This window comes from Phoenix dactylifera, chromosome 15 (genome assembly GCF_009389715.1).
Source record: "Phoenix dactylifera cultivar Barhee BC4 chromosome 15, palm_55x_up_171113_PBpolish2nd_filt_p, whole genome shotgun sequence".
Classification (NCBI taxonomy): domain Eukaryota; kingdom Viridiplantae; phylum Streptophyta; class Magnoliopsida; order Arecales; family Arecaceae; genus Phoenix; species Phoenix dactylifera.
In genome coordinates, this window is record NC_052406.1 from 11,161,473 (window position 1) to 11,187,380 (window position 25,908).

At 36.1% G+C, this 25,908-nt stretch overlaps 2 protein-coding genes across 4 annotated transcripts; one reads left to right on the forward strand and one right to left on the reverse strand.

Moving 5' to 3' along the window:
• The first annotated feature begins 4,758 nt into the window (after positions 1-4,758).
• LOC103711543 (protein RER1A-like) lies at positions 4,759-12,125 on the forward strand. Of its 2 annotated transcripts, none has more exons than XM_026806389.2 (4): positions 4,759-5,253; positions 5,503-5,876; positions 10,608-10,788; positions 11,737-12,125. In XM_026806389.2, the coding sequence occupies exons 2-4, from the start codon at positions 5,527-5,529 to the stop codon at positions 11,749-11,751; spliced, it is 546 nt and encodes a 181-aa protein (XP_026662190.1). In that variant the 5' UTR covers positions 4,759-5,253; positions 5,503-5,526; the 3' UTR covers positions 11,752-12,125. The 2 variants fall into 2 exon arrangements, with proteins under 2 accessions (XP_026662190.1, XP_008795945.1); XM_008797723.3 differs by lacking the exon at positions 11,737-12,125 and adding an exon at positions 11,323-11,617 and having other exon boundaries at positions 4,761-5,253.
• A 396-nt stretch (positions 12,126-12,521) lies between these two features.
• LOC103711542 lies at positions 12,522-24,521 on the reverse strand. 2 transcript variants are annotated; one of them, XM_008797719.4, is made up of 13 exons: positions 24,050-24,521; positions 23,811-23,888; positions 19,867-21,206; positions 18,363-18,473; positions 18,247-18,279; positions 17,521-17,701; positions 17,259-17,440; positions 15,825-15,961; positions 15,650-15,745; positions 13,548-13,617; positions 13,319-13,393; positions 13,197-13,242; positions 12,522-12,801 (listed from the first exon to the last, which is right to left on the reverse strand). In XM_008797719.4, the coding sequence occupies exons 3-13, from the start codon at positions 21,184-21,186 to the stop codon at positions 12,758-12,760; spliced, it is 2,295 nt and encodes a 764-aa protein (XP_008795941.2). In that variant the 5' UTR covers positions 21,187-21,206; positions 23,811-23,888; positions 24,050-24,521; the 3' UTR covers positions 12,522-12,757. The 2 variants fall into 2 exon arrangements, with proteins under 2 accessions (XP_008795941.2, XP_008795942.2); XM_008797720.4 differs by having other exon boundaries at positions 19,867-21,221.
• Between the last annotated feature and the right edge of the window lie 1,387 nt (positions 24,522-25,908).

Genomic DNA, 25,908 nt, shown 5'->3' on the forward strand with positions numbered 1-25,908 from the left:
TAAGATAGACTTGTGGCTACCTCTTTTCTTTTTTATTATTGTATTCTATGGATGTACACATACTAGAGTTGTATAAGATCTATTCGTATTATTAAAAAAAGTACTCAATTATCCTCCTCCAGCGGAGTTTGTTTTTTAATTATAAATCAACTATTTGAAAAGAGATTTTTGGTGTAATTCGAGTGGCATTTGATATGTGCTGATCATCCAAGATCAAAGATGGTATGGGTGAAGATGATAAGATCGTTGCGTTTGATTACACCACAATGATTCTATATGGCAGTAATCTCAAATCATCCTCATTCTTCAAGTCATGGCCCAACCCAATGATGAGATATTTATCCTTGAAATCGGGTATCCAAGATTACCCCATGTTAGAGATATTGGGCTAAAATTTGGGAATAAAAGTATCCCTCAATGAAGCAAAAAAAATTTGTATATCAATATACTATTAATATATTATATAATATTATAATATATATTAATATTATATACTGTATTTCTGATATATTATATTATAATATATTATTAATCATATTATGCTCATATTATTATTCAATGATAATTTTAAATTATAGGTGAAATATATTACTGTACTTTATATTTATATAATGAAATTATTTATATATTACTTTTTTTGTCTTATTTTTCTAATCAAAATAATATTAGTGTTAAAAAATATATTTAAGTATAAATAAAAATATTAATTCTATAGTAACAATTAATATATCTTTATGGGATAAATAATTTATAGGACTAATAAATATATTTTTGAGAATATAATAATAATTAATATATTGATATTTTATTATAATATATTTTATATAATTAATAAATATATTTTTAGGAATATATTAGGGATAGTTTTAGTATTGTATGGTCAGTGATCTTGCATTTCCATGGAACTGAAACATAGCATACCAAATACAGTGATCTTAGATCATTAGAAATTAGATTATTATGGAATAAGAATCACCGTTGTTCTAAGATCAACTTGATAATCTCATTTAGGTCACCATACGTCACCTTAAAGTTAATACGCACAACAAACTCTAATATCTTGAAGGCATGTATTTATTTGATAAAGCATCAATGCAGATTTTGCCCAACACATCTCTTAAAAAAAAATAGACCTTGGTGGGAGGGACCCAAATTACAAGATGGATGGTTGATCTCGTTCACCAAGCTAGGTGGTTATTAATGAGATAACGGAAAATGTTAAAATAATATAAAAACCTCATATCAATATTGCATAGCTGATGTATAACCTCTTGATTGGTCTGATAACCGAGTAGTTATAATTAGTCACAATATATCAATTGATAAACTAGATGTCTATTACATATTTTTTCTATGTGAGATTTCTTATTTACTGTAACACTATTTATTATTAATTTTTGCTGCTTAAGTGCTATGGTTGATGTAACTTGCAAGTTCCACAATATTTGTCATACAGACACTACTATTGAAACTGAGAATGGCTCTATATTTAGAGCTTAATGACCTTAAGATGTCATACTATGTTCGTGTAATATCCAACTCATCTAATAAGGAACTGAGCCTAGTCCACTTGATCAACCTAGACGTAAGAGTTGGAGTAGGAGACGGAAAAAAAAAGAGGATAGAGCCCTATTCGACTTGGAATAGGAGACTAAAAAAAGGATAGAGCTCCGTTTGATTTGGACTAGAAGATAGACCCCTCCATCTCAATTTTCTCTATAAGCTAGAAAGCCTTTCTTCCAACGGATATTTAAAGACCTTTATACTCTCTTTCGTCTCATCACCGATAGATTTTGCCCATCACCACCACTAGACAACCATTTGTACATTCTCCTTTTTCTCTTGACTTCCAACAATCTTGGCTCACGGTACTCATGAGATTTCAGTGAGTGCTCCCTAGAGTCTTAGGTTCCAAGAGAGATTGTCGAAATTATTTAGAACTATAGTTTAGTGTCACTCGCGAGGTAAGTAATGTAACATTTTTTCTAGATTATCGGCAAATTATATATATTCTGAATTGAATTATTCTTGATTTATGAACTTAATGCATAATATTTTATTATTATATATGCCTTTTTTCTAAAATATTGTATAATTTTTGATCAAACGTATTAGTTTTAATATGGATTATGCTCGATTGATTTCGATGTTGTATAATTTTATATAGCTTACGATTTTAAACACTGAACATGCTTTTCAAAAAAGAGTTTTGATTCGAAATGGATTTGGACTTGCAATCAGACTATATTTAGATACTCTGCCAGTGGGGGTTGTACATTAGCACTTCGATACCCTACTAGTAAGAGTTGTACGTTAGCACGTTGATATCTTACTAGTGAGGGTTATAAGTTGGTACTTTGATAAGTCATAGTACTTGGGTACCGAGAGAAACTTGGTATTTTGAAAAAAAATGATTTATGAACAAAAATTTGAATTTTGAAATGACAATAGTGTTTAGATCTCGTTTTGAATTAATGTACTTTGCATGCTTAATTTTAGCATATTATTATTACTGTTTGATTTATCTGGCTAAAATGTTAATTGCTTATTGGATTGTTTAGCTCATTATTCTATATTTTACTGTTTTTATAGATTCTGAAAACTAAATTGACTTGGCGATTTATCATGGGAGAGCGACCGGAGATATAATTTTGACATCTTTATTTTGATTAGATTTTTATTGAAGTTGATATTTTGTGAGATATTAAATTTTGAATTAGTTATTTAGAATGAAGTTTGAATTAGTTTGTATATGATATCATGTTGAGATGCTTTGCATGCATGTGAGAAGAGTTCTCTGCGAGTATGCGGTGGTTGCCATTACTCTTGGCTCGTGAACTTGGTTGAGGGGCGGGATGGTTCGTATGTTGTCTATTGAGTCATTAAAATTTGACCTGCTTCAAACGAGAACAATAGAGTTTATGTAGTTAGATCGGAGAAATTTAATACTCTGAGTATTATGAAAAGTTGGAATATCTCCATCTGTGCAACATACTTGAGCATTTGCAAAGACAGAAATAATCAAATCTTCTTTCAAATGTCTTCCTTGACAGTGAGATTATCCAAGTCATCCTCCTTTGCATGCCTAGTGGAGTGTCTTATTAGAGAAATTGGGTTAGAATATCTTTAAATTTAGATATGTCTCAAACATTTGGAATGCCCTGCAACGGGGATAGCATTGTCTCCCCCCTTTATTTTTTCTTAAGATTTAGTCTAGGATCCCTCCCCAACCCAATCCTTTTTTTTAAAAAGAAAATGAATGACGTTTGTTCTTGTGTCAACGGACCATATATATATATATGCTCGTTTTTCTGTAGCAGGTGAAAAATACCTGCATAATTTTATATTGGCTAATTTTGTTGGTCATGGTCGTGTTTTCCATTGTTCTTGTCCCTTTGTATCTCAGCAGGGGAAGAATCTCCCTCACAAAGAAATGTGAAAAAAATAATAGTAATAAAAAAAAAAAGATATCAGAGAGGAAGGCAGTTAATGTTGGCATCTAATTTTTATGAGCAAAAAATGTTGCCGTCTCATTCTCAACCAACTTACAATCCGCCAAGAATGTTGCCATCTCATTCTCAGCCAACTTACAAACTGCCAAGGTTTATGTGAACAAACAAATTAGGGTTCATCAGGATAAAAGAAGACAGAAAGGAATAAAGCATATCCCATGAGCACCTTAGTTCATATGTGTGATGCATACATGTTTTACTTCAAGAAAGAAGTGCCGGTAAACCAAATAACTTGGTTATTCTTCAATCAAAAACGAATAACTTTGCTATTCAGTCCTCCAAATTTATATCCAGTCAGTACATGTTCGGGTGCATGTAGACGATCAACACTAGATTAAGGGTTAATTTTTACATATATCCTGGCTCATCTATCAGGCATCTTGCCCCCATTCTTAGCAAAAGAGAGGAAGAGCTGGTCTCACAATGGAGGAACAAGCATGGCAATTTACTCTGCTCCATCAGGTGCCTATTCCGACCCGCAATGGATCCGAGGGTGAGCACAAAAGATAATGATAAAATCTACTCCAAATCTGATCCACATATATATATATATATATATATATATATATATATATTCACAAATTTCTTCCTCGAGAAAAAATTTTTTAATTTGTATGCAAAATAAACCGATTTTTGTAACTTTAAGCCGATTCGAGCCATCCAACCTGCCCGCTTAACTCTACCTGCCCCGCCTCGCCCTACTCCGAGCCCTAGGTAAGTAAGGGGGTTGTGAGTTGAATGGATATGATATGTAAATACATGCGTACATACATACCTACATGTATACATACCCACCCACCCATGCATGCATACATTTATATACACATATATCCATGCATGGGTGGGTAAGTAAGTATGTGATCTTGTCATCTCATGTTGCCATTCTTCTCCTTGATTTCATTTTTAAATATGTTAATTAATATGAATAAATTCAGTTGCCATAATTTTTGCATCAACCAGGAAGAACAAGGAAGCGTATAAGAGAGAAGCGCGCGCCCGTGCGACAGATGCTCCCACGTCCTCAACGGACAACATCACAATTCACACGTGCCTCAAATTTATTTCTATAACTGGGCCCGTGACTTTCTGGAGGTAGCCCAATCTAATATTCAGTGGGCTCTGTTCTTTCGGAGATCGGCCCAACTGCCAATCTATTGTGGGCTTCACGGACCGAGCGACCACGACCGGGTCCGACTCAGGGATGGGAGTCGCCATTAATCCCGCATTTCGCGGATTCACGGTTATGGGATGAGCCGACGCGGAATTGGTCCTATTTTCTCTCTGGCACCCGATTCCGTCTTCTCCTTTTCTTGAGGAGGACAAAACTGAAGTGGAGAACCTTCAAAATTTCCTTTCTCATCGCCCCCGCCTCCTCTCCTTGTCCGGGCCCTCATCCGATCCCGTGTTAAAACCCTAACCCTCACTCTGATTCCGACCCCCCCCCCCCTCTTCTCGGGCCTTTTTCCGGCTATCACCGCCTGTCCTCGAACCCTAATATCGCCGGAGGCCCGGCTGCCGACGGATCTCTCTGCCCCTCTGCCGCCCCTTCTTCGCGTCCCGAGGTTCTGCTCGGCGATCGAACCCTAATCTCCATCCTTCCCCGTGTGTTTGTTGGATCCTAGGTTTTGTTTTCCTGATCTGCCATCTCGGATTCCTGCTTCTTGGAAGGAGCTGGTAGGGCTTTCCGAGCTCACGTGGGGGTTGATTTGCTTCGAAACCCCAATTCTTCTAGAAAACCCAGGTGAGCTCCCGGTATTCATCTCCTCTTTTCTCACCGAGAACCCTAATTACCGCAAATCGGACCTTCTTTCTTGGATTTCTGACGTCCTTTTTTCTCATCAAGAACCGTAATTACCGCAAGCCGGGCCTTCTTTCTTGGATTCCTGGCGTCTTTCCGAGCTGCCTGGATTTTATACGAAGTCTTTTACATAGCTATTTGAATCCAGGTTCCAAGATCTGCACTCACATCTCCCTGTGGTGGTGTTTCTAGGTATACAATTAGGCCCTAGTTTTCATGGAGGAATCTTCGGGCGATGGCGCTGCTGCTTCCGTGCCACTGGTGAAGTGGAAAAACGATTTCTCCAGGGCCTTTCAGTATTATCTGGACAGGTCTACCCCCCATACGGTCGAGAGATGGCTCGGAACGCTGGGAGTTGCTGTGATCTACTGTCTCCGTGTTTATTATGTTCAGGGGTTTTACATTGTCACGTATGGGCTTGGGATCTATTTGCTGAATCTCCTGATTGGGTTTCTGTCCCCGATTGTGGATCCAGAGCTGGAAGTTTCTGATGGGCCTGCGCTTCCCACAAAGGGTTCGGATGAGTTCAAACCCTTCATTCGCCGCCTTCCTGAGTTTAAATTCTGGTATATTTTGGCCTTCTTTTACTATAATTTAGGCTCTTCCATTTTCTTGTTCATTTCAACCATAATTGGATTCTTAGGTGCTTGTACACGTGAAATAATAAATATTTCTAATTACTTTAGCCCTCAAGGTTAGTGTCTCAGACATGCTACCTAGTTCCATTCTTTCTCTGTAGCAATTCTTGAGTTACCTTTTCATGTCATTTTTCTACTTCTGGAAATCATCTTTCTTCTCTATTATATGAAATAATCTTAACCACCTTTTAACTTCTACAGCATATTTTAATAAGTAGTAGCTTGGAAACTTTATGTATCTTGCAGAATCTATCATAGTGTAGAGAAGTTTTATGACATGTTCTCAACCTGATGTCAACCCTCAATAGCAATATCATTCTCTGAACGACCTTTCGCTTGGTTCGTCATTGTTCCTCTGTCAACTTTGAGGTTTATGTTTTTATTATGACTTGTCCACAGGCTTCAAAGTAAAATGGAAAGTGTTATTGCTTTGTTCAAAGTAAAGCAATTTATTATGTTTAGCTTTGGGGAATGGGGACTATTTAATCAGTGCTTTGCAGTATATATTTTCTCCATGTTAGCTCAATGTGCAAACTTTTTATTAATGAATGTTGCTGATCTCTTTACATTTTTTTATCTAATTCACTTGTCCCTGTGTATTGGAAATGTATAAATTTTTTTGTCAAAGTAGTTTATTATTGAGCAGCTTCAAAATGTGCAAAGATTGTTAAGTTATTTAAAGTTTTTTTTTTTTGCCATAATATGAATATGACTATTGCACTGCCACAATCAAAGCTAGATTAAAACCAGTTAGCCTTGTTCCATCCTGTTCTTTTGAATTTCTTAGTCCAAATTATGCATTGAATTCTTCTTGCATGTAGAACATCTCAACTTAAATCATTTAAGGTTTTGTGTGTGTATAGATTTATATATTTTGTAGCACATTAGGACATGGTTAAGTAATACTTTATGATTTTAACAAGCTACAAATGCACTAGTTACTTGAAAGGAAAAAGGAATGACCATGTAAGGTAGTGATTGCATGCTTAATATAAGTCCCTGAAACAGTGCTGCATGGACATGGTATCCATGTTCAGATTCATACCCAAATGTCTGATTTGACAAGAGGACAAAAATGATTAGAGGAAATGGAGCAATGAAATAGTGTCAACCAAATTACATATGCACTATTGGTTTTTCAAAATTGTGTAAAGGAAGACTTAAGAATATACTATTTGATAATTGTTTCATCAAGTGTTTCTTTTTTGCTAACTGACAACTTATTAGTGATTGATTTATTCATAAAGTTAATCTAATTTTCTAGATTTCAATGAGTGTACAAAGGGAGGTATACAGTCATGAATTGATGATTCTCCGACACGTGTTAAAAAGATGAGGTGTAGGCTAGTAAATTAATAATTTTCCTATAGATTGTAAGAGGTGGACTCAAGTATTTTATAATGTTCATCTCTTATCCGATTTTCCAACATGTGTCAACATGGATCCATCAAGTGGGATCTAGTATCGCTAACACTGTTCTAATGTAAATCTTCATGTGGAATTAATGAAGAAGACCATTGGTGCATGCTTTAGGTGCAAGAAAATTATATTTCAATTGAAGCATTGCTGCACACTTTCCATTTTAAGCTTGGGAATTAATATTTCTATCATTTTATTGGGACCATGAGAAGGTTAAGCAAAATTTCAGTAGTTTTTCAAACAATGAGTTTGTGAAATTGAAGTCTATCTTCCGAAAATAGCTATCATTTTTGTCAAAATATTTAATATTTTAGTTGGTTTGCAATTCTTTCTCTTGTTAGGACCTTTTTCTTTATTTTCTTTCCTTTTCTTTTGGTAATTTATGAATGCCATGGATCATTTTCTTTTGATGGTGTTCGTGAGTGAAAATCAAGGATTTGGGAGCAAGCTGCTATCTCTAGTATTTGACGAGTTTTGAGCATCATCTCGTGTAAAACCTCCACTAAGACTCTAGAGATATGTTTTAGAAATTTTTCTAGGAATGAACATGTCAATATTTTATGTATGTGCACAGATAGCAGGGATAAGGACTGCCTTTCAAGATATAAAGTTATATATAAGAAGCCATAGATCCATTTAAGAGTGATAATCTTCTTTTGTTCATTCATGTATTTTATCAACTTTTTTGTGTTGATCTGCATATATTGAAAATTATTAATTTTGTAAGAAGAGCTTATTTGCATATATGTTTAATTATTATTTGTATCAAGATATATGGGTTCTATATTATTAGATATTTTATCTTTTCTAGGACTGTTGTATTGGCAATTTTAGTTCCCAAACTCTATGGGTCATTATTATACCTTATTTATGGTTGACCTAGAAATGATAGTCAAGATTTATACATCATTATTTAGAGAGATTGGAAATAAAAATGAACATTGGATGGAGTTAGCTTTAGATATTTCAAAATTAGTTCACAAGATTAAGCATGCTAGAAATTTGTGGGAGTAATAACTGTCATTCTCAATCCATAATGTAGCAGAAAAGTGCTTCTGATCGGTATATATATTTAATATATTTTTTGAAATTTTGTAATAATCTTTTTTTTGAAGTGACATTTCAAGGTTGTTTAAATTTTCTTTTGCTCATAATATGATGTCGCCAACAGGGCCTGATGTCAATCATCACTTTTTCATCTGAAGAAAATTCTTAGATTCGTTAATTTTTAGGTAGATATTAACATAGTGCTTATGACTTTATTGATGCTTATCCTTAAAATCCAACCAGCATTTTATAAACTAGATGTTCAATGCTTTTGATGATTCAGAATTAGGTGAATGAGGGTGGATGTGTTGTTTTAGCACTATTTTGTATTGTTGAATGGGTTCTTAAGTCCTAATCAAGGATTTGATAATATGACAGTGTCGTCTCGGTACTATTCCATAATACATTTCGACAAGAAATCAGGACCTAAGACACCTGCAGGTCATGCAGATTCTATCTTCAACCAGGATATACAGACCATCTTGGTTGCATCCTGACACTTGGGACGCATTGCAATGGTCACGATGGACTATCTTCAATTTCTTTTGATGTTAATTCCTTTTTAGTCCACTCTGACTATACCATCCCATCTTTGATTATCCCAGGAGCTAGCCAGAACGGGAACGTGCTGAGATTTAAACTCTTGGTCCTACAATTTCTTTTGTGGTTGTTATAGTATGAAATAAGGAGATCTAAGTCCAGTTCTTTGTTTTATCTTGGTTTTGGAGTAGCAAGACATGCCAAGAAGCAAAGATGAACTGATTGGGGATGAGTTGTCTCACGTAATGTACAGTCACTTGCAATATGTTGACGATACTTTTACTTTGTGTTCATGATGCTGGCTAGCCAATTAACATATGGAGTATGAGTTGTGTCATGTAATGTACAGTCACTTGCAATATGTGGATGATACTTCTATTTTGTGATTATGATGTTCCTAGTATAACTAAATATTATTTGTAGTGAAAATAGAGTCCAAGTATTTTGTTCCCTCAGTTTTTTTATTTCTAAATGGGTTCATTCTTTAATCGCCAAAGGAAAAGATGACTTTAACATAAACCTGCATCTCTTAATTAACATCTCAAAATTTATGCAAAAAACAAACCCTCTAGTATCCAAAAGAAGTAACACGGGGAGATACTGGTTTTGCAACGAACAAACTTATTTATCACTATGTCACTGAATGCATTGTAGGATATTAACTTTCAATTTTTGTTTTCTTTTTGTTTGGAAAAATTGGTGCATCTTTTACAGTTTGGAAGCCATTTAGATGGAATGGATGCTACTTTAAAAGTTTTAATGATGCGACATAAAATATAAATTCTGCACATTCTGATAAATATCAAGAGGGGAGAACTTGTGATAGAGGGAAGAGATTAGGTAGAGCAGAATTGTGAAAAAGATCAAAGACTAAAAAAAATTGCAGCGGAGTTCATCTATCGGTGATTTATGAATTGCCATGACTGCAATTCACTAGGAAGTTACTCAAGTGAATCATTGTCTACAAGGCTACAAATCGACAGCTATGAGGTTGGGACAGCTTCCTGGTCATATAAAACTCCTAAAATGGATGGCTGCGTCTTTTATATTCTGATACCATTTTGTTGGTTCGGCTGTGATATTGCAGGCGATATCGTATGATCATGTATGTGAACTTTCCATCTATCACAAGAATGGCAATAATCATCCATAATGAGTGCAACTTGATTTGTAGGGGTCTGGTATACTTTTATGCTCATTTTGTAATTGCAATTGAGAATGGTAACCTCTTGAACCATAAAGGTTATTTGTAATTGAAAATTCCTGATTAGTTATTTCAGTGACTAAAAAAAATGTTTTTACTAAGTCATTTCTGTTGTTATTACTTGGTTCTGGTTCAGATGTGCATATCTCTACATAATCAGATCCAATGGATATCATGCTGCTATAAATTTTGTGTGAAATGGAAGAGCTCAATATTGCAATAATAATTCCACTTTTTGTCAATATGTGCACACATGCATCCATGGAAAATAATTTTTATCAGTATAATAAATGCCTGTGAACAGAAGAATAATGTTTCGTTTTAAAGATTGGTAATAGTCAATTGATTAGTTTATTTGTTTGCAAATCCTTTTATTAGTTAAGAATTCAGCAGATATGTCTGCCATGATCAGTGAACAATGGCACCTAATCCCATCTTGTTTTCTTCAGGTATTCCATAACGAAAGCCTTCTGTGTGGCTTTTGTGATGACTTTCTTCTCTGTATTTGATGTTCCTGTATTTTGGCCCATTCTTCTATGCTATTGGATAGTTCTTTTTGCCCTGACAATGAAGCGGCAAATTCTGCACATGATCAAATACAAATATGTGCCGTTCAACATAGGAAAGCAGGTATAAACTGGTTTTACTGCATGAAAAATTTATCAAATTTATCATCGCTGTCCCTGTTTCTCCTTATCAAGGTTTAAGGGGACTCATAATTAGGAAGCTTTGAATGAGGATGTAGAAGGCTGCAAGAATTTTTTGCATCAGCAAGAAAGCAGGTCAGCTTCAGTTTTGATGTCAGTAAACAGCTGGCTCTGCAAGTAGGTTTGACATGCACCTGATGTCAACTGGTCTATAGGGAGTGATGACAACATTGCTCCTGTGCAGCTCCTACTTGATTGATATCAAGAACTGCAGAATGATCTGTGTTGCTTGTAGTAGTGCATTATGCATTTTGATCTGTTTGTTGAATGTGCTATCTTCACATTGAATTCTTTCCCGCCCTTGCGCTGCTACTGACTATATGTTTTAGTGTAGAAAATTGTCTTGAGCAAGTAATTGGGGTTAGCACTTTAGTTTATTGTTCTTTAACTAATATATCATAGTATTGAATATGATTATCTGTTTATCCATTTCAACTCACCTATTTTGTTTGGTCAGAGATATGGTGGGAAGAAAACCTCTGCAAGCAGCAGTTTGTCGAAGGACTGATCTCCACTATACTCATGAGCAGTAGAGGGGTAAAGGGCAAAAGGGGTAGTAGTCATGTATTTGATATGTCAGCTGCTTAGGTTGAATATACTTATTTTTTTGCTCTGTAATTTGGAGAACAATAGTTCAGTAGCATATTCTTTTTGCTCGCCTGTGGAGGTCTTTTATTTGTCCTGGATTACATCCTTTCATGCTTACATATTGTGATTCTATGCTCTTCAATTGAATCAGGTGTTTTCTTGTATGAATAAGCTTTTAAGATATCTAAGGTTCTTTTTACCCCCCTAAGAGAGAGGCGGTTTTATTTTTTTATAACAGTGCCCATTTGTTCAGAAAATTAACTGCTACAATTAATTGGTGCAGCCTGCACGATGGTGAAGAATTGGAAAACCTGGTAGATTGTATGTGTTGTTTTGAAGCATCTGCAGGGCTTGCTGTACAATTGCACCGGGGACCAGCATTTTGGGTAAGATGACAGGTCACCCAACTGATGGAACTTGCATTCAATTCTCTTGAAGCAGTAGGCGACATACAAGTCTAATTGGTTGTTAAAAAACCATTATATCACACTTCTAAGAATCAAAGGGTTTGATTGGATTAATGATGACCAGTTAGTCCTGTTTAGCGGCGGTTGTATTTTAGGTTATGTTTTGGTTTACAAGTTAATCATGATGACCAGTTTAGCGGCGGCTGTATATCAGGATGACGTGGCAGTTTGCAAGCCCTAATCTGCATATTAGGGCTTATTTGGATGAATACCCTCTGAATAAAATCTTACCCACAGCAAACAAAAATTTAAAAAGCAGCAGATTCTGGAGTATGATGATAGAATGGAGTCAACAATTCCATAAAGTATATAGATTTTGTGTTCTGCTTTGCGCATTTTATGATATTCTTCAGCTACCAGATCATCACCTTGCCAGTCCAAAAGCCGACTGCTTGGTTTACCAAAAATTGATGATTGGTTTAGTTAGAAATCCTGAATTGCCACACCAGCATCAGTCATCAGTAAACAGAGCAGTGACACAAAAGAAAAAGAAAAAAAAGAAAAAACACTAAATATTCTACATCCTCGATAATTTGTTCTCAGTACCCTGGATTATTTCATGGATTTACACGTGGCATTGAATCATCTGAGATGTGTCACAAGGGCACAAATCTCCGTTGCATTTGAGGGACATCACATGATGAGTTACAATTGATCTATCTACTAAAAGAAGGTATGCACTTCCGTCAAACTTTCCATACATTGTTTTATTACAATATGGGCAAGCATTGCATCACTACTGCCATCAACGGCATGCACGACAGTTCATCCTTTGAATCTAAAACTTGGGGGAAATATACAACGACCTGATGCTTGACTCTAAATACACAACGGCCCTCAAAAGCTCTTTCTGTGGATGCTCATGAACTTTGCAACAAATTCTGCAACAGAATAAAAAGAATTAATTGCCAATCATTTTCAAGTACTAGCCCCTGTCCCCTAATTTATTGTGATGCTCCCATGTTTCACCGTGTGACCCCTCTTTGAACAATTAAAATATTAGGCACCGGCATGACTGCCAGTTCTTGTCATGCATTGGCGCGCACAATGGTACGGTACGTCCTGAGCTGCATAGGCGCCATTTTATTCCTTGACTAGTATTAGAGCAAGGCCTAGTTCACGTAGTAAATAAGAAATTCAAATGTTGAGTTGTGTGTGCATATTCAGTATTTATGTAATGCCGCAGTTTGATATTAATTCCTACAAAACCTTGCATCAAATAACACCCAGAAATGTACAAATGAATTAAGGTATTAATTTATAAGCATCATCAAACCTTCTAGCTTCAGCAGGGCACTTGTTCCGGTTGGCAATCTCTTATCCTGCAAATTTTACTTTCCAAATTATATACTACTCTAAACCATTTCTTTTCCAGTAAGAAGATCCTTTTCAACTCACATAGTATGCATGCCAATAGTAAAGCTCCCTTTTCAGACCAGCTTCAATTCCCTTAAGGAACTGCTCAACAAGCTTCTGCATGAGGGGAAAAGTAATTCTACTACAATGTATACACTGGGTTTAAATTTATTGCTCAATGGTTGCATTATCAAGGCTATCAAATCAATATAAGGTTGCTTAACAAAATGTTAAACACATTTGTTTGTTTTCGAACGGGAAATGATATTACCTGGAGAATCAATTTAGGATGTACAAATTCCACCAGCAACTTTTGTAACTTCCCACGTATCGAAAATAACCTGCAACAGAATATTAATCTATTTTGAGGTCCAACAATACAATTTTCAATGAAAATTGATCTAACAGTGCTACTAGTTGGCTGCTCCACACACTGCCTGTGTGGTCCCAAGGTCACATGAATCAGGGATCATGTCAGGTTGACATTTGGCTGTAAAATGCTTGCAATACTATTACATAAATTTTGATTTGCTTCTAACTGATGACGGGATAGGAGAGAAACTTCAGGAAGTCGAACACCATACATCCTGCTTCCTCCCTTTTAAACAGTGTGTTTGAGCATGGATCACACCTAATTTGATCCTTAAAGCAAGCCACTTTCTTGCAAAACAAGCACTGGCCAAAGAATAAATTCAAAAATTACCACATAACTGAGGCTGGGGACTAACTTATGACACTGTATTTTGATCTTTGCAACTGACATGAGAGTAAGGGAGTTGCTTTCAATAGATTTTTATAGACAAAATGGACCATGTACCCAGTGGAGCATTTAAATCTCTTGATATCTATCATATGATCCATATATCATATGATCCATCTGTCATATGATCCATTTATAATATAAAAAGGGCATAATAGCCCAAGGGATGTCAGTGTGATAATTCTTTTAAAAATTTTAACAAAGAAAATCTAAACCCAATGCCACATTTTACATACCTTAGATATGCATCTTACTTTGTTGATAGTTACCATCAAAGGTCCAATTCATCCTCAACGTGTGAATAATATTAGTTTGATCATTCACATGCTTGTGTTCTGATAAATTTTAATTTAGCAAAATTCAGCAAAATTTAGCAAAATTTAGCAAATTTGCCTACGGGAAGGTGGCTGCACCCCACTGCCATAGGAGAGGAGGTTCTGTACTTCCATATTCAGATTTGGCACAACCGTTTCCCAAGTATTACACCTAGGTAATTCTGTTTATTGTGCTCCCAATAGTTATACTCAAAAGAAAGAAAAATCCTAACTGGGTTTTGACAGGTTTTCAGTTGACACTAGTTTTGGATCAGTTTGGGCAAAAAAATAAATTTTGTGCTCATGAGCTGCAGCAAAGGAATTGAATGATATATAAAACTAAACATCAATTTGCAGATAAAGTTTCCAAAATATAGGAGATGATAAACTAATATAACTTGGATGGAAGTAGTGAGGGATGTCTAGATAAGACTGAATTGACAACCCATGTAACCCATAATAGAAATGATAGGCAAGGGATATAAAAGCTATACTCAAATAGGTAGTATGAAGCTTATTGCTTGTTGACAGAAGATGGAAAAAAGGAACTGATAAGAAGTAGATTATGAAAAGAAAACTTGAAGAAAAAACAACTTCACTTTGGACTTAGATAAAGAACAAGCTTTGTGTATTAATCTACCTTCTGATTACAAATCTAATTATAAGTAACACCATTACTTCAATAAAGAAGCTAATGATAGATCAATTAATAGGATAAAGGAGAATTGCTATCAGGGCAAGCATTAGGTGTGCATTTTTAAAGGAGGTTGAACTTTGATAATACTGATACCTATGATGTTAAATAAGGATCAAAGAAGTTGCTGATAATAAAAAAATACAAACCTAAGAAAGGAGAAGAAAAGGCCATCTCTAGATCCTTCAAGTAACTTTAATTCCAAATTAATGAATTATGATGAGAAAGGAATGAAAGAAAAGTTAGATTGTTGGGAAAACTGTAATGTCTGCTTAGTCTATTGGGCTTGGCTATTTTGGTTATTCGAGTGGTTTTGCAAGAGTGCTTGGTGAATACTGATGAACCATTAAAATTTTTAGGTTAATTTCAGAAGCGCGAGTGGTGCATCTTTGCATCGAGTATATGTATATATATATGTGTGTGTATCCATGTGCATGGTGTGGTAGTTTAATACTAAGACCAACAATTTTTTATGACATATTTGATTGTAGGTAGAAAATGGAATAGAAGAAACAAAGAACATTATATTTTATTAGAAAAAAATATTCTTTATAACAAAGAATGCCAAAGGAACAATGATAATTTTCAGAAGACTAATTTTTAACCTTTTAGGAGATGGATCAGCTAGAATCTCTGCTGCAAGTTCCCCCAGAACATCCTCCCAGTCAAGTGGCATCGGTTGATCATCAACAAATGGGTAGCTGTAAGTGCATCGCACAAATTAGAAAACAAAGAAAATGGAAACTTTTTCATGTTAATAGGTGTCAAGCACAGCCATACTTGTGCGCTTTGCATGCTTCAAGAGCCATTATCGCCCTCCTCAAGTTTTGCTTAGATCTAGTTGCAATCCTAGCAGCAAAACTTGTAGATAGTTCAAAATTCTCCTTCTTTGCTATCTGAATTAGAACCTCCATCATCTGAGATACATGCCAGAAGGGAAATGTAAATCCAGAACCTTTACGACATAAGTATTTGTTAGTTGTGACATCTAAACCAAAGAGAGTTCAGAATAAATTGGGACTCATAAGCATCAAGTGAAGAGTGCTTGGAAACTTAATAATGATAACTATGACTTCTAACACTGGTCCAAATTTTTGGCTTTATGAGTGCTTATTTGCCAACTGTTCTTCTCAAAGCAACGTCCAGTGTTACATAGCATGAACAGTCAGCAAATGGCAAATAAAGACACATGAAAGCCAGCACCAAATAGTTGGGACTGTGACTGGAGGATTTTATGAAAATTGAATAGCAAAGTTTCCAGGAAACCCGCTTGATGCATATGAATTTCTACAAAAACAATTTTGAAATTTCAGAATAAAGGGGTGATTCTAGTCTGCAATAATATAGGATTCGTTTGGTTTGTCAGAAAAGTTTTCCCTCACTAATATGTTTTCTAGGAAGCTGATGCCTGAGTATATGATGCCTAGGAAAATGGTTTTTGCATGTTTAGTTGACCATGGAAAAGTGGCACATTTCATAGCGGCTTATGTTTGTTTGAGCATCTATTCTCCTAGAAAAATTATGTAAAATACCTATTATGCCCTTAATTAAGGGAAAGACCTTACCCCATTCCATCTATAAGCTTAAGGGCATTCTTTTAAAAAAAACTTACACCAATTCCCAGCCTGGGAAAGTGACTTTTCCATATCCCACATGGAATTTTCTTTTCCATGAAATGTAGGAATCTTATTCTCATAGGAAAGCTACTTTCCCATCTCTCTTCTTTGATCAAATATGAGGCATTTCTCCATTTTTTCATTGCCCACACTTTCCCCCTCCTCTTTCCGCGAACCAAACGAGTCCATAGTTGCATTGTAATAATAAAATTCTTTTGCAGCTCAATTGGCATGGATGTTTACAGAGATCACATACACAAATACATGCATATACTATTCAAAGTAGCACTGAAAATGGTCCGCCATATTTATAACATATTTATAAACTATATTGCATCCCACCATTAGAAATGTAAACTATGTCAAAAGATCTTTTCACATGCACCTGCAGGAATTTAACACATCAAGTTTTTATCTCTGAGTATACTCCTTTGTTTTACTTAATATTAAATTTTCTTGCTCCTTAACAATGAAAATTTAGATGCTATCTATTAATCTTAATATATTCGAATAAGTGAAACATATACATATACATAAATACATGCAAACAGACATACATATATGTATGGATGTATATATGTATGTATGTCATGCTTACCTCATGTGTTACAGGAGCATCCATGGCAATAAGTTTGCAGCGACTCTTTATGGAATGAAGGAGATTGGTGTCATCTTCACAACAAAGAATGATTTTACATGCATCCGTATAGCAATCCATTATCCACTTGATCAGGTGTTGAACATTTTCTGTGGCTTTATCAACGTCATGGAGAACAATCACTGGAAAAATAAAAGGAGGCATTTTAAAGTCATGTAGATTGATATCTGGTTGAAAGGTCAGCATGCAACTAGTAGTAGACCTTTGTAGTTCATTTTCAAACTTGCATCACTAACTTCAGGGATATCAGCACAGTTGCCAACTATTTCCTTGACAAGAGCCATTAAAGCATATCGAGCATTCTTAGATTGGGACTTCAAATTGAGTTCAAAATGGTGAGGACCTGAAGTTAAAGGGACGACAATTTGCACTGGCCTAGATTCCTGTAAAAAATCAAAAGTGTATAAATATTGTTTAGACTTTGAATTCCCAGCCCCGAAAATCTTTATGTCAGGCTTACTCTTGACAACAAAAAGCAAAATAAATTGTGCCAATAATTATGTGAAAGAACTAATGATGGATACTCATAATGGTAGCAACAATGTATAATTTTTTTTTCTGAAGGACACATCTTTTCCTTTTGTGAAGAATATAAATTTTTGCCACATACTTATTATCATGATCAATGTCATTCCAGTCAAAGCACATTTTAGGTTTGACCATGGAACCTGTAAGGCTGCTAAAGCTCTAGCAAAGCCAATGAGCTAGGCACAGGCCCATCAATTCAAAAGTAGGGCTGGACCGACACCTGGCATGAGTTGTATATTATCTTGCTCTTAGGGAGATTCCAGGCCCTGCTCATTTTCATCCTTCAAATTATTACTGATTATCTGTGGTTTTCCAAACCCAATAACTTCCTCATGCCACTAAATAAGAAACTGCAGACTCCATGTAGACATATTTATAATTATGTCAGCAAACATTATACCTGGACATGGAAATGTCTTAAATCATGTGAGACCTGCAAAATTGGCAAAAATCAGTGAGCTTTTTCCACATAAAAATGTTTGAATGAAAATTATATAATCCTTCACTTCGTCATACTTTCAAGGATGAGTCACCAAAGATTTCATGCAGGAAAGCCATGCACAATGATTTCTTCCCCGAGCCTGAAGGTCCCTTGAACAGGAGATGGGGAAAACTGTTGTGGGATATCTAACAAAAGGACAAATAAGTAAGCACTATCCAAGTGAAGCGCAAGTTTCTACTGCTTATAAAAGTGAAAATGACTACCATCCACATCGTGTAGAAATGCTATATTTTGAAATCTAATGAAAAATTCTTAGCTTGAAGTAGATTAGCATCAAGTCTGCACCAATTTGTAGTGGGTTCAACAAAGACGGGCACAAGAAAAAGCTCTCTCATACTAATAGCTTTAATTTGATCCGATCTTATGTAAAAGCACAAAACATATCATAAACTGACAAACCTTTATTTGTTTGATGCAAAGTGAAATAGAATTTTAGGAGAGCTAGGTAGCCATGCCTAGCTTTCCCATGCCCATAAAACCTGGTACCTCCGGTTCCAAAGGAAAATCAATTATTATTCCGTAACCACCCTCAAATCCCCCGACCCTTTCTCACTCCTCTCATCTCTTCTTTCTCATCAAACCCTTGACTCAAACCTCCATTCTTGCCTCTTCTTTCTATTCAGTCCAACTCTCTTCTTCCCCCTCCCCTCTTCTCTTTCTTCCTCCTTCAGCATGTTGACATCTAGACTAATCTCATGCTCCACCAACAGGCCAAACCCATCTAGAATAATTCTATTTTATTGATTTTTTTCATGACAAACTTCTACTTTATTGATATATTGATAGGGGGACCGGGAAGCATCTACATGTTGATTTTGGGTGAACAGAGATGAATAGGGGAAGTTCTTGAGATGGAGTCAAGGGTGGGAGCTAGGTGAGATCCTATGGATGGAGAGAAATAGGAGACAAAATTAAAGGAAGGAAAGAACACTATAAAAGATAGAATAGAGAAAAGCCAAATGAGAAGATGGAGGAGATTGGGGAATGGCAGGGAGTATATTTGGAATAACAGAACTTTCTTTAACTTGGGAACCGGAGAGCCCGGCCTCTCCTCAAGATTTTCAATTTTCAAACTTCTGCAACCAGTAAGAGAGCATGGAAAATGTTAGGCTTGGCTGCCTATCTTTCTTCATAAAAGTAACTAGTTAAAACAATTAAATCTAAATTGATGAAGAAAAAACTGTTACATGAACAATAGTTGAACTCAGGAAATTCACAAATTATTACTTATGAATATCTCAATTAGTTAATGCCAACAAAGCAACACCAGGTAAATCTAGTGGAGGCCCCATGTGTAGGAGGATGGACAAAGGGGTGGGAATGATCCCACACGGGTCGCCATTTTTCTAGAATCTCGAAAAGTCAGCAATTAAAACTACCATAATGCATCTGAGGAAAGCTACATTCTAATAGTTCACAAAATCTCTACATAATCTCACATGACCTCAAAAGACCTCAAAAGCTCAATTACAATGAAATATGTGAAAGAAGATGACATGCAGAACTGGTAAACCTTACCAATTGTCTCAGATGCTGTGTTTGTTGTTTGTGGCAAATGAATCCATTCAAGGAATGGGGCCTATGCTTATCAGCCCAGAACATTCTCAGTTCTTCCACCACAAATGCCTTCTCAATGAAAGAAGCTTCGTCAATTGCCCTATATTCTGGTAACTTTGACTTTCTACATGAGCCTTTCCTGACACATGAGAGCCAGGCCTCTGTCTGGCTTCTTTGTATGTTGGCAGTGAATTTTCTGAAACTTCCACTTTTTCCGCTGCCATCACTAAATTTACCAGTGTCATTACTAGTCCTACTAAGTCGACCAATAGCAGAATTTGAGCTTGTGTTTGTTTGACCACTAGACAATTGACCAGCAGCAGAAACAAAGCTAGTATTTGTTTGTGAAAGAACCGTTCTAACTGATATCGCTTGCCGATTCTGATCAGAACTCTTGATCCCTCTACTTTCCTGATGAAGAGTAGCATTTCTCTCTAGAACCGCTTTTATGCCTGGAGCAAAGTTTTTCCCATTGTTGCTATTGTTCATGTCAGAATTTTTCTGTGGAATTGTGCAATCACGGGAAAAGAAGATATCACCAAATGAAACTGAGTCTGTGCTCTTTGTTAAATGAGCATCATAAGATGGAGACTTAGATAGTTTCCTACTAGCAATCACTTCATTTATTTCCTTTGGGGAAGAACTTCCAGCATATGTGCCATCTTTCTGATCATGGATCGTGGTTTCCCTTGCTCTCAGCTTTGGGGTAGACATTGACCTGTTACGACTGTATTTTGATCTCTCGTTGACCCTAGAAACTTCTTGAAGTTGTGAGTGGGTATCATTTTGTGCAGAATTATGAATTTTTGGGGGTGTTCTCTGGCTCCTCTTGCGGAATGAGTTGTTTAGCTCACTGTTTTCATGTTCTGACTGCTCTGTTTTGGCCTTATATGGAGAAACATGTCTGCGGTGCTCTGAAACTTTTAAAGGACTGGTATTTCTTCTTAAATCAGAGTATGGTACATCACCAGCACCTCTGATTGGTTTGTAAGGAGATCTACTATGTCTTCTGGTAGCTGAACTAGTTCCCAAAGCCTTTACTGAGGGATAATTGCTTTCCTCCTTCAAAGTGTTCCTCCGACTGTGATTTAAGGGACTGATGGCTCTAGCAGGACCTGGAGGTGTTCTAGGCCTGTTTGAGATTGATAGTCCCTCATTCCAAGGGCTTTCCTGCCAATCTGTTTCTGTATCAGAAGGCTCATAGCCACTTCGTCTCTGCTTCGAAGAAGATTGATGGTAAGAAGATTTAGTGCAACTTGAGGCATTCTCCATTGCTAGCATCCCTAAAAATTGTGGGGACTCTGCAATTGAACAAGCTGAAAGGGCCTGAGTATTAAGGTTCTAAGCAAAATTAGCACCAAATAGGGTACATGCTATGCAGCATAACATGTCTTTTTGTTAGAAGCAACCTTATGGATTTGCACAGTATATTGTCTATGATAGATTGACTTATTGACTAACAGCTTTTAGTAGATAAACTAGACACATCAAATCAGGATTTGCAATATCAGTTGGACAACAAGTGGACGCAACTATTTTTAACCATAATCTTCTTTTGGCTGCACGGTAAGTTAGGATGCAATTAGTTAATTAAGCATAAATATACCTCATTTAGGCTACACAACTATTACTTGGTTTCTTATAAAAGAATGAAATTCCTATTGAACAATGAAAAGAAAGCAAAAATAATTTTATAAACTATGCTTCTGTTCAAATCAAAATAAAATTTCAGAATTTTAAATTAGCAAATTTCGATCATCCTTAAAAGAAGAAAATAATCCGGAACTTTTTTCACTAACTCAACAATAAAAAAAAAAATTCGAGAATTTCAATAACCTGCATTTCTTTTCAAATACTGATAAAATTCACTCCTTTTTAAAATCTGATTATGTAAACTTCTCTATTTTTAAATGTTTCTCGACTCTAACCACTACCAGTTTCCTATTAAAATAACAAAATTTCTACTCAACTAACAAAAAATCAGATTTTAATCAACAATTTTCACTTGAAATGATGATCAAACATCAGTGAATTTTAAACAAAAAAATAATTTAGAATAATTTAACCAGACTGCTATTCAAACCTTGACAAGGCATCACTACTTTTAAAAAGAACAAATTTCCTACTCAACCATTAGAAGGAGAAAAGAATTCAAGAGATAATCAATGAAAAAGTTTCATTTCAAATTAACAAGAATTAACTCATTTTTAAATTCCTATTAACGCAAGCTTGTTTTTAGTCCCCCATCAGTTATGCTCTGGGGAGATCTTGAGTAATTAATAGGGTCAAAAAACTCAAATAATACTTTTTAGCTAGTCTTTTTGGGTGAGCTTTAGGATCATTACATATAATATAATAAAAATCTTACTCCACAATTATTATGAAAACGAGAGATTTTGTCAACTATCTTCCTCTTCAATTATTGGGAAAAAAACCTTTACTTTTTTGTATATTTGTACACTTGACACACAATTTAGGAGATTTTAATGAACTAACTTCTTCTTAAAATATTGAATAAAACTTCGTTCATTTTTTAAAGAATGAAATGTCTAGTCAATAACAAAAACAAACAACTAAGGAGTTTTAAACAACTACATTTTGCTAATTTTTAAATAATCCCTTACTCTCAACACTAACATTCTCTTTGTTATAAAAGAAAGAAAATTCTATTCAACCATTTTTTCAAAAATAAAAGGATGTTTTCATCAGCTACATTTTTGTTCAAATCTTTTTCTTCCTCTTTCTCCTCCTCCACCTCTGTTCCCTTTTTATTCCTCCTGTTATTTCTTCATTTTTCTTCTATATACTTTTTAAAGGACAACTGCATTGTCAAAATGAAATTAACAGATTTTATATCTAGTTTTTTCTTATTTCCCATGATATGCCTTTTGAGAATTGTGAAGGTATCTATTTGCATTTCGAGATGTCATTTTCATTCTTTTCAGTCATGCATTTCTAGCCCTCCTCTCTGTCTGATCTCCTTTGATCTCAAACCACATCAGTTTAGTTCCCACACTATCATACAACGTGTATATAAAAGAAAGGAATCTATATTCAACTAAAAACAACAAACTTAGAGTGCTTTTTGTCAACTTGGGTTATCTACTAATCATGCTAAATCTCATTAATACTCAACTCCAAGATTATGAATCATAGAATGGATACAGAACTTTCTAAGATTACGTATATATCAGAAAAAATCTCCCTCTCTCTCTCACACACACAAAAAAAAAGAGAAAAAAAGAATAACATTAATAGCATTTATCTATGCAATCCTAAAAGCTAAACAATTCCAGCAAAGAAGAAACCTCAAGGAGATTAACAAGAAGTTAGCAATTCCTATGATTATGCTCCCTATTACATCAGAAGAAGTATGATACTTCTGTCCATGGAATGCCGTACCGGCCCGTACCGGCCGGTACGGGCCGGTACGTACCGGTCCGGCCGTGGACCGATACCGGAACGGATAAAAAATCGGTATTTTCCGGTTTTTTACCCGTCCCGGCCGGTTCGGGCCCGTACCGGCCGGTACCGGCCTCGTACCGGTGCGAACCGACCGGTTTGCACCGGTACGATTTTTTTTTTTTTAGAACCACAGCGCCGCGCGCTGTGGTTTTTGAAACCACCGCGTACCGGCCGGTACGGGACCGGTACCAGCCGGTACGTACTGGACCGGACCGGTACCGTACCGGTCCGGCCGGCCACCGGTACGCCGACCGGTATCGGTACGCCGACCGATACCGGTACGGCGGACCTTGCTTCTGTCGTTTATCAAAACATTTCTATGCAGAAACCAAGAATCCCAGGCATGGTAAGAAATCTAGTGCCTCACAAGCAGCACATACCAACGACTGCAATTTCACAAAGACAACCAAGCAATAACCTCAAACAAGGGTTTGTCGTACCTCAATAACTACAGCGTTTCCTCCACAAAACGTCTCAATTCCGAGGGTTTCCGTAGCAAGAACTCAGCTCCATCAAATCTACCATCAGACACAACAGATGTTCAAGATATCAGGGGATCCGGAGAGCTAAGATTTCTAGAGCATATCCAAGAAGCCTAAGAGAGATTAACAAGAAGCACTGTTTGCCAAAAGATCTCTACCTAGAAATACAAGCTAGGTTTCATGAAAGAATCATATACCTCAACAACCACAAAATGTCTCGAAATCAAATCATTTTCTCCAAGAAATCCCTCGATCCCCAGGGTTTCCGCGCCTCCGGCGAATGCACCAGTCAGATCTTTCTGCGAGGGAATCGGCAAGAACCTGGAGAAGACAAGAAACCCGAAAAGAAGCCGAGAACTAGGGTTCTTGAAGCATCTCCGAACTCGAAGGCGGGGAGATTTAAAGGAGGGAAGGGATGGAAGCATCGGCATTGTAAGAGACGAGAGAGGGGCAATGGCGTCTCCTTGTCCTTTTCCTCGCTTTCCAGCAAAGGAAGAATCCTGGGTGGCGCCGTTTCCTGCATTCCCGAAGCGCTCCTCTTCGGAGAGAGAGGGAAGTTCTCGTCTCGTTTTGAATTGTCCTCTCTCTCGCTGCCGAGTGCCGACGGCAACCCGCACCCACGCATGTACGGTTCAAAAGATGCCTTAGATATTAACATCCAACCTGTATGGCGCGCTCATCGCCAAAGACTAGAGGGGCGGGGGAGTAGCTGTTGACCTGTTGTTATATTTTATTTTAATATATTTTTTAAATAAAATAAAATAAAAATTTTATGCAATAGAAGTCTTAAAATGTGCAATGATGAGCGATGGTGCGGCTTTTCAGGCCATGTATGTGTTCACATAAGCTAATGGAGTGTGACTTCTTATGTGACCTGTCACTCTAAAAGTACTCTATGGGCCGATAAGAAGAGTTAGCCAGAAAGTATCTCGCAATTTGTTGAATGCCCGCTTTAGCACAAAAAAAAAATTGGAGAAAATAGCTGTTGTTATATTTTATTTTAATATATTTTTTAAAAAAATAAAATAAAATTTTTATACAGTAGATGTCTTAAAATGTGCAATGGTGAGCGACATTGCGGTCTTTCGGACCGTGTATGTGTTCAGAGAAACTAATGGGGTCGCGAACTGGATGACTTATTCTGTGGTCTGTCACTCTAAAGGTATTCTGTGGGCCGGTAAGAGGAGTTGGCCAGAGAGTACTTCGAAATTTGTTGAAATGCTCGTTTTAGAAAAAAAAAAAAGAAGAAATAGCTGTTGTTATATTTTATTTTAATATATTTTTAAAAAAATAAAATAAAATTTTTATGCAATAGGTGTTGTATGTTTGGATACTTTAAAATTTGTGCAGATCCAATGATTGATATTATAAAAAAATTAATTATTTTTCCGTCCAAAATATATTTAGAAGATATCAGACTCAAATCTTTATAACATTTAAACGAAAGAATTTGATTGCCCGAGTTATTCAAGGTATCCAATAATGTTGGCATTTTATTGTTTAAGTCCGGAAAGAATTGCCAAAGCTTCGTGCACATTTGTCCTATAAGATAGCTGCATGAGGGTAGACTTAATAGTCTCATTAGGTGGCTCTTTCAAGAGAGATTAGCGGGGTTCTGCATGCTAACCTTCTGCTTGTTGTTGACAACTGGATTTTTCTAGAATGTTTTTATGCCAATGGATTAATGTTGCATATAGCCAACTTTGGATGAGATGGCAACAAGCTCTAGGAAACAACTCATGCACAATTTTCCAGGCATGAAAAGATCTCATGCATGTCATTCTTTTCGTTTCCACGGGTATTCATTTCGCTTCCACGTTAATTTAGCATTGTTGACATCTTCAAAGTCCTTGCGGGCATAGTAGTTTCCATGTCTTTTGTCAAATTTTCTTGAAAAAGTCCATATTCTGTTAATTACTCACCCCATATTACTCTATATATAAATTTGTAAATGTCATGATATTTCCTTCACCAACATTAAAAAAGATAAATTCATGAAAATAAATACAACAATATTATTGCACTTGAAGTGCAATTCGATGAAATAAAATTAAAG

Bases quoted from the DNA above. Each gene is read 5' to 3' on its own strand.
- LOC103711542 (XM_008797719.4), bottom strand. From the start codon at position 21,186: ATGCTAGCAATGGAGAATGCCTCAAGTTGCACTAAATCTTCTTACCAT. The intron at 15,962-17,258 runs GTAAGCATGACA...CATGTATCTCAG, and splicing joins ATGCTCCTGTAACACATGAG to ATGATGGAGGTTCTAATTCA. The intron at 15,746-15,824 runs GTATGGCTGTGC...ATGCACTTACAG, and splicing joins GAAGCATGCAAAGCGCACAA to CTACCCATTTGTTGATGATC.
- LOC103711543 (XM_008797723.3), top strand. From the start codon at position 5,527: ATGGAGGAATCTTCGGGCGATGGCGCTGCTGCTTCCGTGCCACTGGTG. The intron at 5,877-10,607 runs GTATATTTTGGC...TGTTTTCTTCAG, and splicing joins CTTCCTGAGTTTAAATTCTG to GTATTCCATAACGAAAGCCT. The intron at 10,789-11,322 runs GTATAAACTGGT...TTGTTTGGTCAG, and splicing joins CGTTCAACATAGGAAAGCAG to AGATATGGTGGGAAGAAAAC.